We start from the raw sequence: 17,343 nt of genomic DNA, 5'->3' as shown, positions 1-17,343 counted from the left end.
CCTATTGCAACCCCTCTCGAAAAGGGGGATGGGGAATCCCCATAAAACCACACCGGGTAATTGGCCGAATTCAGTCTAACCCCAGAAATGCATGTTATATGCGTCTCCTGCAAACACACTATATTTGCATCCATATATTGCAGTTCGTCATTTACCCGGAATCTTTTCCTTTTTGAGTTTAAGCCCCTTACGTTATACGTAACAACATTAAGGACTACCATACCTCTCTACAGGGATAATTCCCCTCCCTATTTTTTTTTTTTTTTCCCATTCTTCTTTCCCTTTTCTTTTACTTTTTAAGCGTCTAGTGGATCCAGTGGTGCCTGTCCCCGCTAGTCCCATGGGAGGACCGAGTGAGAGCCCCAAAAAGCAACCAAAAACCCCCCCCTCCCTTTCCCTCCCTCCCCCCATCTCCCCTCCCTACTCCCCCTTTGTCCTATAACGGAACGTCTCATGAGACTGGGTAGGACACCCCCCTTCCCGTTAAGCCTATGGCATTGGTGGGCCGCTGTTTGTGTTCGCCTCACCCCCATAGTATCCCTGGAGCTTGAACCCTTATCCGCCCAAGACTCCCCTCGCCTTCTCTCCCTCCCTCCCCCCAACTCCCCCCCCCCCGCACCCCTCAACTCTCAGTGCGAATTCATCAATTCAGCTCAATTCCAGTAATCTGCTTTCAACTCCACCTGTTCGGTCGGCCCTGCCCTTTCCTCCCCCGGGTACTATTCCCTTCAGCCCCTAATACATCTTCACTACCCCATTCTATCTGAGGGGCGGGGTCTATCCCTAACTGTTCACAAAATTCTGGGAGGTCTTCAGGGTAGCGCAGAACTGCAGATCGTCCCTCTTTCTTCCCTATGAGGCATGCAGGAAATCCCCATTGGTATGGGATGTCCGCCGCTCTCAGTAGTTCAGTGAGTGGTTTTAAGCATCTCCTCCTTCCCAATGTCTCACCCGCTAAATCAGGGTAAATCTGCAGTTCCGTGCCCTCATGGACCACCCCAGACTGTATTCTCCCTTTTCTCATTATCTGCATTTTTTCTACTACATTATGAAATCTCACTACCACGTCTCGAGGTGCTTCTGTTCTAATCCCCCGGGGTCGAGGCATTCTATGTATTCTATCAATTTTCAAAGGGGCTGTAACTTCCTTGTCCAATAGAGGGTTAAAAATCTGTTGAGCTATCTCTCCCAGGGCGGACCCACCATATGACTCGGGGAGACCTTTTATCCGTATATTCTTCCTCCTACTTCTATTTTCTTAGTCCTCCAGCTTATATCTAATTGTTCTATTTGATTTCCGGAGGGCTGTTATCTGCTCTAGGATTCCCTCCATCTTACTCTCTTGAGTCTCGACTCTGTTTTCTAACTCCTCAACTCTCCCCAATACTAAACCTATATCGCTTCTTATTGTTGCAATATCTGCCCTTAGGGAGATCTCCATTCTCGAGAACATCTCAGAGAGCATCTCCCTGATATGTGGTTGGGGGGTTTCTTTATGGCTATCCGGAACCATTTCTTCTGTCTCCCTATTAACCACCTCCCCCTCTCCCCGGGGATTATTCTGGTCTACTTCTACATTCTGTAAATTTACCCCGCTTTTTTTTTTAAGCTCACTTGACTTTATGGTGGGATTTTTTACCCCCCTTCCCTCTTCCCCCTTCTGTCTACTTGGGCCCGAGCGAATAGATTTTTCTGTTCTGGGGCTATCGGTCCCTTCATCCTCTCTTATACTAGAATTTGCAGCCAAATATTTTTGAATCCCGACCGGACTTGTAGCCGGGGTGACTGTCTTGTTAACTTTACTTGTCTTTCCCCTCATTTTGACAGGACTGAAAACCCTCCTACCTTTATCTAACGCTCACCAGGTATTCTTTTTTACTATCAACCCCCTCTCTTTTCCTTCCTTCCTGCTCTTCCCTCCTGCCTCCAACCTAATCTAATATACCTGCGTCCGAACCACTGAGAGTCACCCAGAGGCCCAAAACCACCCACAATGAGATACAATTAAATCAAGGATAACAGCAATAACGGCTAGCTTATTCTCAGGAAAAAAAAAAAAAAAATTAAGAAGGGGAGGGGGGGGATGGGACCTAATTCAGCTGCTTTCCACGCCGTGGATAGATCCTCTATCAAAGTCCATGCCGTCTAACTCAACAGTATACCCAAAATGTTATAGGCTAAACAGCAAGAAGTTGTTGATAGTAATATTATTGCAGCTGTTGAACTGAGTTCATCTTACTTTGATAACAACTTTTCCCACCCAGAAATCAAAAATAAAACAAAAAACAAAAATGTATCCAGTCCTTCAGCTGTTAAATGGAGACAATCACAACAGTCACACAGCCAGAAAAAGGTTTTAAGTAGGTTTTTCCTGCAAAAAGAAGCTCTGCGTCAGATAAAAAAACATCGGGATGCATCCAACCTCATTATGCCTATAGTATGATAGGCTAATCAGCGAAAAATTGTTGATATTGATATTAATGCAGCTATTATACTGGGTTGATCTTACTTTGATGACAAATTTTCCCACCCTAAAATCAGAGAGAAACGAAAAACAAACATGTATCCAGTCCTTTAACTGTTAAATGGAGGCAGTCTACACAGTCACACAGCCAGAAGAGGTTTTAGATAAGTTTTCCCTGCGAAAGAAACTCTTGCGTCAGATAACAAAGCATCAGGGTGTATCCAACCTCCTTGTTTACAACAGCGCACACTTCATCCTTAGGTTATATACGTACAAGTTCAGTTGTAATTTTGTATTCAACTAAAAAAAAAAGGGTTTGACAGCTGAAGCGAATTTCCAACAGCAAGCAGATTATTTTCCTTCCTTTTATTATGGCTTCCCCTTCTCCTCTCCACACACCTTTATAGCAGTGGCAAATTTAAAGTATGCAAAGAGACACTGTCCTTCAAAGATAGACCTTAGGTAACAGCCTTCTTATGCCATTAAAGGGAGGGGAGGGGGGATACTCACAGGTGAGCCCGAGCTATAACCGGGGGGACAGAACCCTTCCTATCAGGTATAGTGTCTTTAAACCACCTCCAGCTTTGGGTTGTCCCCCTCCCCTTCAGACCGCTTGTCTTACCGCTGTCCTGTCATCATAGACCGACCGCCAAGCACCGACAAGCGCAGACCCAGCTCCTTGGATACACGGCTCCTCTCCTGACACCAAGTTTCAGATACAGCTGTCTGCCGATCAGAGGGCCTTCCTCACCGAAAGGTAAGCATCCGTCCGATCCTCCGCCGATTCGCCAAGAGAGAGGTAGCTGTCAGCATACGCCTAGATCACGGAGGCCGCCACGGCGAGGTTCGAATCCGCGCGGCGTTGCTGGAACTCTCCGTGGACCAAGGAAGTCACGCCCAGCCCAGCATCGACGAGAGCGTAGCGAGGGGGCAGGCTCTCAATTTTCTTAAATGTCTTGCAGGACAATTTCATGGGTCAGTTGGTGAAAATTTGGGATGTTCAAGCACATTATTCACTGGTTATTGACCATCTGTACTTGGCGCCATCCCTCTGTAGAGAAAGGCAGATGAAGGCATTGTCAGGGGGGGTACTGTGATATCTTTTAGAGGTAATAAATACCTAGAAATATTACAAGGACACGTTACTAAACATTTTACCCCCACCATGAAAACCTATAAATGATGGGAGGTCCACTTTAAAATTATATGATGAATTATTGTAAGTGAAGGAGGTCTTGCGATGCCCACAGTGAAAATCCACTATATCCAGAATTCCGTGTAATGTGTTGACAAATGTGTTTAGATATTTCTGTAACTGCATTTGCTCATCTGATCTGTCCAACGGTTGAGGGATCTTTTCTGATATACATTTCTCTTTTCTTTTAGATAAAAGTATGCAAAAGGAAATATTACAGATGAAGAATGGTGAGTGTTTGTGAACCGAGGTTTACTTTTGAGAGGATTCAGCAGCTACTTCCATATTGTCAGCAGTAAAATGTCAGTGGAAAGAGCAGAAGACATAATTCTGTGGAGGAGGAGGTAGTGGAAGGAGATCCTCCATACATAATTCTGTGGAGGAGGAGGGTAGTGGAAGGAGATCCTCCATACATAATTCTGTAGAGGAGGAGGTAGTGGAAGGAGATCCTCCATACATAATTCTGTAGAGGAAGAGGTAGTGGAAGGAGATCCTCCATACATAATTCTGTGGAGGAGGAGGTAGTGGAAGGAGATCCTGCATACATAATTCTGTGGAGGAGGAGGTAGTGGAAGGAGATCCTCCATACATAATTCTGTGGAGGAGGTAGTGGAAGGAGATCCTCCATACATAATTCTGTGGAGGAGGAGGTAGTGGAAGGAGATTCTCCATACATAATTCTGTGGAGGAGGAGGTAGTGGAAGGAGATCCTGCATACATAATTCTGTGGAGGAGGAGGGTAGTGGAAGGAGATCCTGCATACATAATTCTGTGGAGGAGGAGGTAGTGGAAGGAGATCCTGCATACATAATTCTGTGGAGGAGGAGGTAGTGGAAGGAGATCCTGCATACATAATTCTGTGGAGGAGGAGGAAGTGGAAGGAGATCCTCCATACATAATTCTGTGGAGGAGGAGGTAGTGGAAGGAGATCCTGCATACATAATTCTGTGGAGGAGGAGGTAGTGGAAGGAGATCCTCCATACATAATTCTGTGGAGGAGGAGGTAGTGGAAGGAGATCCTCCATACATAATTCTGTGGAGGAGGAGGTAGTGGAAGGAGATCCTCCATACATAATTCTGTGGAGGAGGAGGAGGAGGTAGTGGAAGGAGATCCTCCATACATAATTCTGTGGAGGAGGAGGTAGTGGAAGGAGATCCTCCATACATAATTCTGTGGAGGAGGAGGTAGTGGAAGGAGATCTTGCATACATAATTCTGTGGAGGAGGAGGTAGTGGAAGGAGACCCTGCATACATAATTCTGTGGAGGAGGAGGTAGTGGAAGGAGATCCTGCATACATAATTCTGTGGAGGAGGAGGGTAGTGGAAGGAGATCCTGCATACATAATTCTGTGGAGGAGGAGGTAGTGGAAGGAGATCCTGCATACATAATTCTGTGGAGGAGGAGGTAGTGGAAGGAGATCCTGCATACATAATTCTGTGGAGGAGGAGGTAGTGGAAGGAGATCCTGCATACATAATTCTGTGGAGGAGGAGGTAGTGGAAGGAGATCCTGCATACATAATTCTGTGGAGGAGGAGGTAGTGGAAGGAGATCCTGCATACATAATTCTGTGGAGGAGGAGGTAGTGGAAGGAGATCCTGCATACATAATTCTGTGGAGGAGGAGGTAGTGGAAGGAGATCCTGCATACATAATTCTGTGGAGGAGGAGGTAGTGGAAGGAGATCCTGCATACATAATTCCTTGGAGGAGGAGGTAGTGGAAGGAGATCCTGCATACATAATTCTGTGGAGGAGGAGGTAGTGGAAGGAGATCCTGCATACATAATTCTGTGGAGGAGGAGGTAGTGGAAGGAGATCCTCCATACATAATTCTGTGGAGGAGGAGGTAGTGGAAGGAGATCCTCCATACATAATTCTGTGGAGGAGGAAGTAGTGGAAGGAGATCCTGCATACATAATTCTGTGGAGGAGGAGGTAGTGGAAGGAGATCCTGCATACATAATTCTGTGGAGGAGGAGGTAGTGGAAGGAGATCCTGCATACATAATTCTGTGGAGGAGGAGGTAGTGGAAGGAGATCCTCCATACATAATTCTGTGGAGGAGGAGGTAGTGGAAGGAGATCCTGCATACATAATTCTGTGGAGGAGGAGGGTAGTGGAAGGAGATCCTGCATACATAATTCTGTGGAGGAGGAGGTAGTGGAAGGAGATCCTGCATACATAATTCTGTGGAGGAGGAGGTAGTGGAAGGAGATCCTGCATACATAATTCTGTGGAGGAGGAGGTAGTGGAAGGAGATCCTGCATACATAATTCTGTGGAGGAGGAGGTAGTGGAAGGAGATCCTGCATACATAATTCTGTGGAGGAGGAGGTAGTGGAAGGAGATCCTGCATACATAATTCTGTGGAGGAGGAGGTAGTGGAAGGAGATCCTGCATACATAATTCTGTGGAGGAGGAGGTAGTGGAAGGAGATCCTGCATACATAATTCTGTGGAGGAGGAGGTAGTGGAAGGAGATCCTGCATACATAATTCCTTGGAGGAGGAGGTAGTGGAAGGAGATCCTGCATACATAATTCTGTGGAGGAGGAGGTAGTGGAAGGAGATCCTCCATACATAATTCTGTGGAGGAGGAGGTAGTGGAAGGAGATCCTCCATACATAATTCTGTGGAGGAGGAAGTAGTGGAAGGAGATCCTGCATACATAATTCTGTGGAGGAGGAGGTAGTGGAAGGAGATCCTGCATACATAATTCTGTGGAGGAGGAGGTAGTGGAAGGAGATCCTGCATACATAATTCTGTGGAGGAGGAGGTAGTGGAAGGAGATCCTCCATACATAATTCTGTGGAGGAGGAGGTAGTGGAAGGAGATCCTCCATACATAATTCTGTGGAGGAGGAAGTAGTGGAAGGAGATCCTGCATACATAATTCTGTGGAGGAGGAGGTAGTGGAAGGAGATCCTGCATACATAATTCTGTGGAGGAGGAGGTAGTGGAAGGAGATCCTCCATACATAATTCTGTGGAGGAGGAGGTAGTGGAAGGAGATCCTGCATAAATAATTCTGTAGAGGAGGATGTAGTGGAAGGAGATCCTGCATACATAATTCTGTGGAGGAGGAGGTAGTGGAAGGAGATCCTGCATACATAATTCTGTGGAGGAGGAGGTAGTGGAAGGAGATCCTGCATACATAATTCTGTGGAGGAGGAGGTAGTGGAAGGAGATCTTGCATACATAATTCTGTGGAGGAGGAGGTAGTGGAAGGAGATCCTGCATACATAATTCTGTGGAGGAGGAGGGTAGTGGAAGGAGATCCTGCATACATAATTCTGTGGAGGAGGAGGTAGTGGAAGGAGATCCTGCATACATAATTCTGTGGAGGAGGAGGTAGTGGAAGGAGATCCTGCATACATAATTCTGTGGAGGAGGAGGTAGTGGAAGGAGATCCTGCATACATAATTCTGTGGAGGAGGAGGTAGTGAAAGGAGATCCTGCATACATAATTCTGTGGAGGAGGAGGTGGTGGAAGGAGATCCTGCATACATAATTCTGTGGAGGAGGAGGTGGTGGAAGGAGATCCTCCATACATAATTCTGTGGAGGAGGAGGTGGTGGAAGGAGATCCTCTATACATAATTCTGTGGAGGAGGAGGTAGTGGAAGGAGATCCTGCATACATAATTCTGTGGAGGAGGAGGTAGTGGAAGGAGATCCTGCATACATAATTCTGTGGAGGAGGAGGTAGTGGAAGGAGATCCTGCATACATAATTCTGTGGAGGAGGAGGTAGTGGAAGGAGATCCTGCATACATAATTCTGTGGAGGAGGAGGGTAGTGGAAGGAGATCCTGCATACATAATTCTGTGGAGGAGGAGGTAGTGGAAGGAGATCCTGCATACATAATTCTGTGGAGGAGGAGGTAGTGGAAGGAGATCCTCCATACATAATTCTGTGGAGGAGGAGGTAGTGGAAGGAGATCCTGCATACATAATTCTGTGGAGGAGGAGGTAGTGGAAGGAGATCCTCCATACATAATTCTGTGGAGGAGGAGGTGGTGGAAGGAGATCCTCCATATATAATTCTGTGGAGGTAGTGGAAGGAGGTAGTGGAAGGAGATCCTGCATGTGTAATTCTGTGGTTCATTAAGTTACCTTGTTACCTCCATAGAACATCAAAGGACATATTCTGTGTGTACCATGGAGTGTATGTAGATCCTTATTAATCTGAGGTTACCCGCTTTTTTTTTTATAATTGCAGAGCCTCTTTCCAGTGACATTCAGAGCATTTGGGAAGCTGTGAGAAAACTGGAAGATCAGACAGCAAGCAGTAAGATTCTCTTTTTCCGCTCACTGGGAACACTTATCCACCAAGCCATCATTTACTACGATGTAGAAATAGGATGTGTATATCTTAAAGTCTGTCTCTATTTGTGTGTCAAATGATGTATCCAGATATCAAAAGAATTAGTTAATTTTTATGACAAAAATATTTTTAAAGTTTACTTTTTTACTGGGTATGTAGTGGTATCTGAAGAAGGCAATACACATAAGAAGATAATGAACTCTAAATCCTTCCCCCAAACATACTTATCTTGCCCCCAGACCACCTAGATCACCCCCACACTTTTTCATGTATTTATTTATTTTATTTGCATATATGCTACTTCTCGATAGGTCTACTGTCTGGCCACATGACTTCACTGTCTGGCCACATGACTTCAATGGTCCTCTTCTGTCCTCAGCAGTGGGTAGATCCTGACCTTATGGGTCCTCTTCTGTCCTCAGCAGTGTGTGCGTTCTGACCTCATGGGTCCTCTTCTGTTCTCAGCTGTAGGTGGATAATGATCTCATGGATCCTCATCTGTCCTCAGTAGTAGGTGGATAATGATCTCATGGATCCTCATCTGTCCTCAGTAGTAGGTGGATAATGATCTCATGGATCCTCATCTGTCCTCAGTAGTAGGTGGATAATGATCTCATGGATCCTCATCTGTCCTCAGTAGTAGGTGGATAATGATCTCATGGATCCTCATCTGTCCTAAGTAGTAGGTGGATAATGATCTTATGGATCCTCATCTGTCCTCAGCAGTGGGTGGGTGCTCACCTCATGGGTCCTCTTCTGTTCTCCGCTGTAGGTGGATCCTGAGCTAATGGATCCTCATCTGTCCTCAGCAGTGGGTGGGTTCTGACCTCATGGGTCATCATCTGTCCTCAGTAGTAGGTGGATAATGATCTCATGGGTCCTCTTCTGTCCTCAGCAGTGTTTTTTTTTTTAAATTAAACTGGATTTAGACTTTAAAGCAGACCTATTACCAAATACGAATTTCACTGCCCTGTCCGCCTTGCTCCATGGAGACCATAAATGGTAACAGTCCTGAAATATTGTAATTTTGTGTGCTGCAAACCACTTCTCTGGAATCTCAGTATGGTCACATGACTAAATGCCTAGAATTAGATTTCTGACTGGTTGATCCTTCTCCTTAGCAGAAACCGCGTGACCCCAAATGGGGTGGGCAGAGTTGTGAGTGGGGTTTAATGCACCCAATCCAGGACTCGCTCCTGATGACTGTCCCTCACAGTCGAAGGCCAGGGTAACGTGAAATCAAGGTGGGACTTCTGTTACCCATGCCAGATCACCCAACATCACTCTGTTTACCCTTAGTAATCACAATATCCCTTTCTCCACTCCATTCCTCTGCAGGCAAGACCTCTGTAATATGTTCACACCAACTCCTCTTCATCCCCATGCTAAATACCCTCCTCTTTTTATATGCCATCCAAGCACTCCTTTTATAGGAACATTAGGCACTTTCTTAGAACTTTTACTGGAAACTTGTGCAGGTATAGAGAAATATAAACATCAGCCCCTCACAGATTCCTACATACACAACTCTAGTTCATCCTTACTCGAGGCTGCCCCGGTTCATACCTTCAAATAGAGCAAAATCCTTAAGTAAAGTCCCCCGATTGGTTACCCACCAAGGGGGAGCCCCTCCCCCCCAAACATTAAAGCAGAGCTACAGTACATGTATTTGCAGTCCTACTTGCAATCCCCCATCAAAAGGACTCTGATAGGTTGCCTCCCCATGTATTTATAGCCCTCCAGCAGAGCCATGAACACCTTAACCCCCTCCTGACTTCTGGGCAATCTAATAGACAAAACCCACTAACAAAACAGTTCATAAATACAGGTAGAACCTGGCAAAATAGGTGCTCCCCAACTAGGCACATGCCTACAGGGTAGTGGTTGTGTCTTTAATGAATATATGTAGCGTACAGAGAGGTGTATAATGATAAACCTGATTACACTAATTGATATTATGTGTCTCTTTCTTTCTCAGTTTCTACCTTGTATAATTTAACAGATGAAGTCATGGGTAATTATGTACTGCTCAATGTCTATCAGAGTGGTTTTGGTAGCTATTATCTAAATATTCTAATCACCTTCTGTATCCAGTCTGTATTCATGGATCCACAAAGAATGGGGGAGTTTTTCTAAAACATACAGTAAATGTTTGGGAAATCTGGTCAGTTGTGAATGGGGCATAACACACCCATATGGGGATTCGCTCCTTGAGCTCGCTAATGCCTGTGCCCACAGTCGGAGACCACGGTTACGAACCACCACCCGTGGAAGGGAATTCCACATCATTGCCGCTATAACAGTGAAAAACCATCTACGACTATGTAGTTTAAGGTTAAACCTCTTTTCTTCTAATTTTAATGAGTGGTCATGAGTCTTGTTAAACTCCCTTTTGCAAAAAAGTATTCTCCCTATTGTGGGGTCACCAGTACGGTATTTGTATATTGAAATCATATCCCCTCTCAAGCGTCTCTTCTCCAGAGAGATTAAGTTCAGTGCTCTCAACCTTTCCTCATAACTAATATCCTCCAGACCCTTTATTAGTTTTGTTGCCCTTCTTTGTATTCGCTCCGTTTCCAGCACATCCTTCCTGAGGACTGGAGCCCAGAACTGGACAGTATACTCCAGGTGTGGCTGGATCAGAGTCTTGTAGAGCGGGAGAATAATCGTTTTATCTCTGGAGTTGATCCCCTTTTTAATGCCAATATTCTGTTTGCTTTGTTAGCAGCAGCTTGACATTGCTTGCCATTGCTGTGCCCATCATCTACTAGGACTCCCAGGTCCTTTTCCATCCTAGATTCTCCCAGAGGTTCTCCCCCCAGTGTATAGATTGCATTCATATTTTTGCCACCCAAATGCATTATTTTACATTTTTCTACATTAAACTTTATTTGTCATGTAGTTGCCCACCCCATTAATTTGTTCAGATCTTCTTGTAAGGTTTCCACATCCTGCGGAGAAGTTACTGCCCTGCTTAGCTTAGTATGGTCCGCAAGTACAGAGATGGAACAATTTCCCCCATCCTCCAGGTTGTTTATGAACAAGTTAAATAGGATTGGTCTCAGCACAGAACCCTGGGGGACCCCACAACCCACCCCTGACCATTCCGAGTACTCCCCATTTATCACCACCCTCTTAACTTGCCCTTGTAGCCAGTTTTCAATCCATGTACTCACCCTATGGAACATGCCAACGGACCTTATTTTGTACAGTAAACGTTTATGGGGAACTGTGTCAAATGCTTTTGCAAAATCCAGATACACCACGTCTACGGGCCTTCCTTTATCTAGATGGCAACTCACCTCCTCATAGAAGGTTAGTAGATTGGTTTGGCAAGAACGGTTCTTCATGAATCCATGCTGATTACTGCTAATGATACCGTTCTCATTACTAGAATCTTGTATATAGTCCCTTATCATCCCCTAACACAACTTCTCTTCATTCCCATCCTAATCCCTGTTTTTCTGATGCACCATGCATGCAGGGCCGTCTTTAATATTGATTGGACCCTGGGCAAAACTCCCCCCCCCCCCCCATGCAGTTTTGCTCTCCACCTGCTCTGGGACATACAATAAATAGCAGCTAGACTCAAAATCAGTTTACTGAATCAGATCAGGCAGCAATTGCGATTGGTTGCCAGAGTTTACAGTGTATCATTACCGCTAACTGACTGGTTGCTAGAGGTTACAGCACACATTACAGCTCACTGATTAGTTGCTAGAGGTTGCAGCACATGATTTCTGCTTGTTGAGATTACTGTACAGTAATACTGCTCACTGATTTGTTGCTAGAGGTTACAGCACATCATCTCCTCACTCCAGGGGTCATGCTATACATATGGATGCTGCCTTTATTTACATATCTATGCTGCAGCTATTTACATATGAATGCTGCTGCTATTTACATATGAATAGTGGTTATTTACATGTAAACACTGGGTCTGCAGGTGAGTCATCTGTACACAACATTAGGGCAGAGCTGGGCAGCATTAGTAGCAGCACTTCACGCTGAGATATCAGGACACAGCAAGAGACAAGGAAATTTAAACTGAGATAGTTGGCAAGTATGAGGCAGCTGCTTTGGGCCCCACAACAATGACAAGGCCCAGGGCAGCTGCCCCTTTTGCCCTGCCTTAAAAACGGCCCTGCATGCATGGACTTTTGAAGGAACATCAGATCAGGCACTTTCTTAAAACTTTAGAACTTTTACTGGAATCTTGTGCAGATACAGAGCAATGTAAATATTATTCTCTCACATATTTCTCCATTCATGACTCTAGTTCATCCTATCTTTAGGCTGCCCCAGTTCATACCTTGAAATAGAGCAAAGTCCTTTATGTAAAGTCTTTGAAGCTTTCTTCTGTACCCCGACTGGTTACCCAACAAGCCCCTAAAAAATGAAAGCAGAGCTACAGTATATGTGCTTTGAGTCCTTCTTGTAATCACCCATCAAAAGGACTCTGATAGGTTGCCTCCTTTTGTATTTATAGACCGCCACAAAGGGGCAAAGCCATGAACACCTAGAAGCCGACACCTTAAGCCCCTCCTGACCTCTGGGCACAAAACCTACTATCCATAATTGCTCATTAAAAAACAATGCAGAAATACAACATGAGGTAGAACTCGACAAATTAGGATCTCCACAATTAGGCGCCTGCCTACAGGGTAGTGGGTGTGTGTTGAATGAATGTATGTAGAGTATAGAGGGGTGTATAATGATAGACCTGATTATACTAATTGATATTGGTTTTCCTCTCTTTTCAGATTCTGAGTTGACGTGTAATTTAACAGATGAAGTCATGGGTAATTATGTACTTCTCGGTGTATATTGGAGAGGTTTTGGTAGCTGTTATCTAAATATTCTAACCACCTTCTGTATCCAGTCCTTGTTCATGGACCCACAAAGAGTGGGGGAGTTTTTTTTTTAAAACATATAGATGATTGGGAGATTTGGTCAATGCTCGAATAGTATTGAGAATTCAACTTAATAGATATCGCCATATCCTTAACACAATAATTAGTCAATCAGGAGTGATAAATTATTGGCATCTGCTCACATAGCGGAATATCCTTAACCACATCAGCTCCAGAAGGTTTCACCACCTTCATGACCAGAGCATTTTTTTTTCTATTAATTTTTTTTTTTTACAAGAATGGAGGAACAAAAAATTGGAAACTCTGATCTCCCACCGGAGAAACTACAGAGAAGAGCTAGTGGACTATTACGGTGCAGGTAACAATATATGGATACACTTAAAGGACAAATTGATAAAAGACATATAACAATTTATTAAAGTAAAAAAAATTATTATTTTTTATTTTTTTATTTTTTTTACAAAGTTGATACAGGCTAGCAAAACATGTACGAGGAGTGATGTATTTCGACTAGTTTCGCTTAATAGCTTATTCAGGAAATACAGACATCTAAAAGATATACATAACAAAAATTATACGTGAACAGATCATATGAAATATGCAAAAATGAAACAACATGAGATATATGGGGGAAAAAAGGGCAAGAAAATGATATACATTAACCACTTCAGCCCCGGACCATTTTGCTGGTCAAAGACCAGACCACTTTTTGCGATTCGGCACTGCGTCGCTTTAACTGACAATTGTGCGGTCATGCGACGTGGCTCCCAAACAAAATTGGCGTCCTTTTTTTCTCCACAAATAGAGCTTTCTTTTGGTGGTATTTGATCACCTCTGCGGTTTTTATTTTTTGCGCTATAAACAAAAATAGAGCGGCAATTTTGAAAAAAACGCATTATTTTTTACTTTTTGTTATAATAAATATCCCCCAAAAATATATAAAAAAACATTTTTTTCCCTCAGTTTAGGCTGATATTCTTCTACATATTTTTGGTAAAAAAAAAAATCGCAATAAGCGATCATTGATTGGTTTGCACAAAAGTTATAGCGTTTACAAAATAGGGGATAGTTTTATGGCATTTTTATTAATAATTTTTTTATTTTTACTAGTAATGGCAGCGATCAGCGATTTTTATTGTGACTGCGACATTATGGCGGACACATCGGACATTTTTGGGACCATTGTCATTTATACAGCAATCAGTGCTATATAAATGCAGTTATTCCTGTGTAAATGACACTGGCAGTGAAGGGGTTAACCAGTGGGTGGCAGTGTAGGGGTTAAGTGTTCCTAGGGGGTGTGTTACTAACTGTGGGGGGCTGGGCTTTCATAGGTAAACACTGATCTCTGCTCCAATCACATGGAGCAGAGATCAGCGTCACTAGTTGCTAGGCGGAATGGGGAAATGCCATTTACAACGGCATTTCTCCATTCAGCCACCCGGCGAGGCGATCGAGTCCGCGGGACCCGACCGGCACGCAAACGCGCCGCCGGTGGGTGCTCGCCAATATGCCTGCCCGTGCCATTCTGCCGATGTACATCGCCGTGCGCCGGTCGGGAACCGGTTATTATCGGGTGGTATTCACCAGAACAAGGCCCGTATCTCAATATAATTATGTAAAAGATGCACCCATCAGCAGAAAGCAAGACGGATGGAGGTGAAAAACCCGTGAAACTAACAGTGACTGCTTTTTTGGGGGGTTTTTTTTCGACAGTCACTGTTCATTTTCTTGCCCTTTTTTCCCCATTTTTCTCACATTTGTTTTGTTTTTGCATATATTTTATATGATCTGTTCATGTATAATTTTCGTTATGTATATCTTTTAGATGTCTGTATTTCCTGAAGAAGCTATTAAGCGAAACTATTCGAAATACATCACTCCTCGTACCTGTTTTGCTAGCCTGTATCAACTTTGTAAAAAAAATAAAAATAAAAATAAAAAATAAAAAATGTCTTTTATCAATTTGTCCTTTAAGTGTATCCATATATTGTTACCTGCACCGTAATAGTCCGCTAGCTCTTCTCTGTGGTTTCTCCGGTGGGGGACCAGAGTTTCCAATTTTTTGTTCCATATAAATTTGGATGATGGTGCTTATTATATATCTCTGATTATTTTTGTCTTGTTGTGAGGCCACTTTGTTTACAAGAATAGAGCTTTTGGTTGGTGGTATTTGATCAACACTCGTTTTTTTTTATTTTTGGGAAAAAGGAAGCCATGTCTTACCTCTTCTTCTTCTTCTGTGTATTTCAGCTTCTTCTTTCAGCGACATTCAGTGGATTATGGAGTTGTTGGGGAAAGTGGCAGAAGAGGTCCAGAAAATGAAAAGTAGGTTTATCCTAAATGATTTCATCCAAAAATTCTCCAAGGGTCCACAATACACAGAAACAAACCCTCTGAGATTTCTCCAATCTCTTTTTGAGTTCTCCACCATCCCTGTGCTAAGTTCCTGTACCCAGGAACTTAGCACAGGGATGGTGGAGAACTGGTGGGAACGCCATATAACAGGAGCATCAAGTGTACCCACTTGATGCTCCTGTTATATAGCGTTCCCACCAAACCTGGGCTGAGTTCTCAGCTTTAGACACCAGTGGTGCCCAATAGAAGTTCCCAGGTCTGTACATTAGCTGACGCCATTATGAGGTTACCTATATTTCTGTACTGAGTTCCTGGACTTGCACACCCATTGTGTCCAAATCGAGGAGTTTCCATCATCCCTGCCAGGTCTGCCAAGATTGACATGTCTGTTGTGCCCATTATAGGAGTTTCCACAATCCCGTCTCTGAGCTCCTGGGTCTGGGTAACTGCTTGGCCATATATGAGGAGTTCCCACCACAGCTGCATTTAATTGCAAGATCTATACACCTGCTGTGTCCTTTATGAGAAGTTCTCACCATCCCCGTGCTTAGTTTCTTGATCTGTAGACCTGCAATGCCCATTATAAGGGGTCCCAATATCCCAGATCAGAGTTCCTAAGTCTGTCTGCGGTTCCTATTTTGAATGTTTGCCAGCATTTGGATCTTGTATTATGGAGAATGTAAGAAAAGCCGTTGACACACAAAATTGGGTGGAAACACAAAACTCCTGGGTGTGCAGGAACAAAGCTAAGCATTATGGCAGGGAGGATCTCATTGTTTCAAGACATACACTATATTATAGTTTCATAGTTAGTAAGGTTGAATAAAGACACCAGTCCATCCAGTTCAACCTGAGTGAGTATCTTCCCCTATCCCTTTGCATTGCACACTCACATTTGTCCCTGCCCTCAAGGAGCCCACAATACAAGGTCCCCATTCATATACTAGGGACAATTTTGGACAGAAGCCAATTAAACTACCTGCATGTCTTTGGAGTGTGGGAGGAAACCGGAGTACCCGGAGGAAGCCCACGCAGGCACAGGGAGAACATGCAAGCTCCAGACAGGTAGTGTCGTGGTTGGGATTTGAACCAGCAACCCTTTTTACTGCTAGGCGAGAGTGCTAACCACTACACCACTGTGCCACCCTTTGGGACACTTGCCTTTACACACACATGAACTTTAATGCCAGTCTTAGTCCGTAGGGTTCAATATTGAGTTGGCCCACCCTTTGCAGCTGGAGCAGCTTCAACTCCTCTGGGAAGGCTGTCCACAAGGTTTAGGAGTGTGTCTATGGGAAGGTTTGACCATTCTTCCAGAAGAGCATTTGTGAGATCAGGCACTGATGTTGGATAAGAAGACCTGGCTCGCAGTCTGCACTCTAATTCATCCCAAAGGTTTTCTTTTGGCTTGAGGTCAGGACTGTGAAATTCCTCCAGCCCAAACTCTCTCATCCATGTCTTTATGGACCTTGTGTTGTGCACTGGTCCAAATCATTTGGTTTTTCAGGGGTTGCATGGGCTTGGCTCCTTAGTTCCTGTGAAGGGAACTCTTAGGGTCCTTTCACATGGGGCGGATCAGTGCTGATCTGCCCCATGGATATCCGCTTGCTCAGCGGCAATCTCCGCTGAGCAGGGAGATGACAGGTCCGTCTCTGCACACTGCGCAGGGACGGACCTGTCACAGCGTCGATCTCCCCTATGGGGATCGAATGATGACGGACCGCAGTGTCCGTCGTCACCCGATCCGATCTGATGACGGATGGAAAAATAGCTTTTTCCTCCGTCACACTTTTTCGGATCGGAGCGGGTCGGATGTCAGCGGACATGTCACCACTGACATCCGACGCTCCATAGAGCTCTATGGTGCATCCGTTCAGGTCCGCCTGAAAAACTGACAGGCAGATCTGAACGGATCAGTAGTGTGAAAGGGGCCTAAAGGCGTCAGCATAGCAAGACCTCTTGGACAATTTTATGCTCCCAACTTTGTAGAAACAGTTTGGGGACGGCCCCTTCCTGTTCCAATATGACTGCTCACCAGTGCATAAAGCAAGGTCCATAAAGACATGGATGAGCAAGTTTGGGGTAAATTTAGTTTTTGCCTCAGAACAGTAATGGAGTTCTGAGGGTTAATTATGT

The 17,343-nt window shown here is 44.4% G+C and overlaps 1 protein-coding gene across 1 annotated transcript in view; it reads left to right on the top strand.

The window, feature by feature from the left end:
- Nucleotides 1–3,854: 3,854 nt before the first annotated feature.
- LOC143964298 (asialoglycoprotein receptor 2-like) overlaps nucleotides 3,855–17,343 on the top strand; it is a 32,328-nt gene continuing 18,839 nt past the window's right edge. The window contains exons 1-5 of the mRNA XM_077473998.1: nucleotides 3,855–3,889; nucleotides 7,871–7,939; nucleotides 9,954–9,989; nucleotides 12,739–12,777; nucleotides 15,103–15,177. Coding sequence (XP_077330124.1) covers nucleotides 3,859–3,889; nucleotides 7,871–7,939; nucleotides 9,954–9,989; nucleotides 12,739–12,777; nucleotides 15,103–15,177 — 250 coding nt within the window. The 5' untranslated portion in view covers nucleotides 3,855–3,858. The remainder of the gene's footprint in view (nucleotides 3,890–7,870; nucleotides 7,940–9,953; nucleotides 9,990–12,738; nucleotides 12,778–15,102; nucleotides 15,178–17,343) is intronic.

This window comes from Lithobates pipiens, unplaced genomic scaffold (assembly GCF_037356315.1).
Source record: "Lithobates pipiens isolate NorthernLeopardFrog02 unplaced genomic scaffold, aLitPip1_a1.2 Scaffold_8, whole genome shotgun sequence".
Classification (NCBI taxonomy): Eukaryota; Metazoa; Chordata; class Amphibia; order Anura; family Ranidae; genus Lithobates; species Lithobates pipiens.
This window is presented reverse-complemented; position numbering and strand designations above follow the sequence as displayed.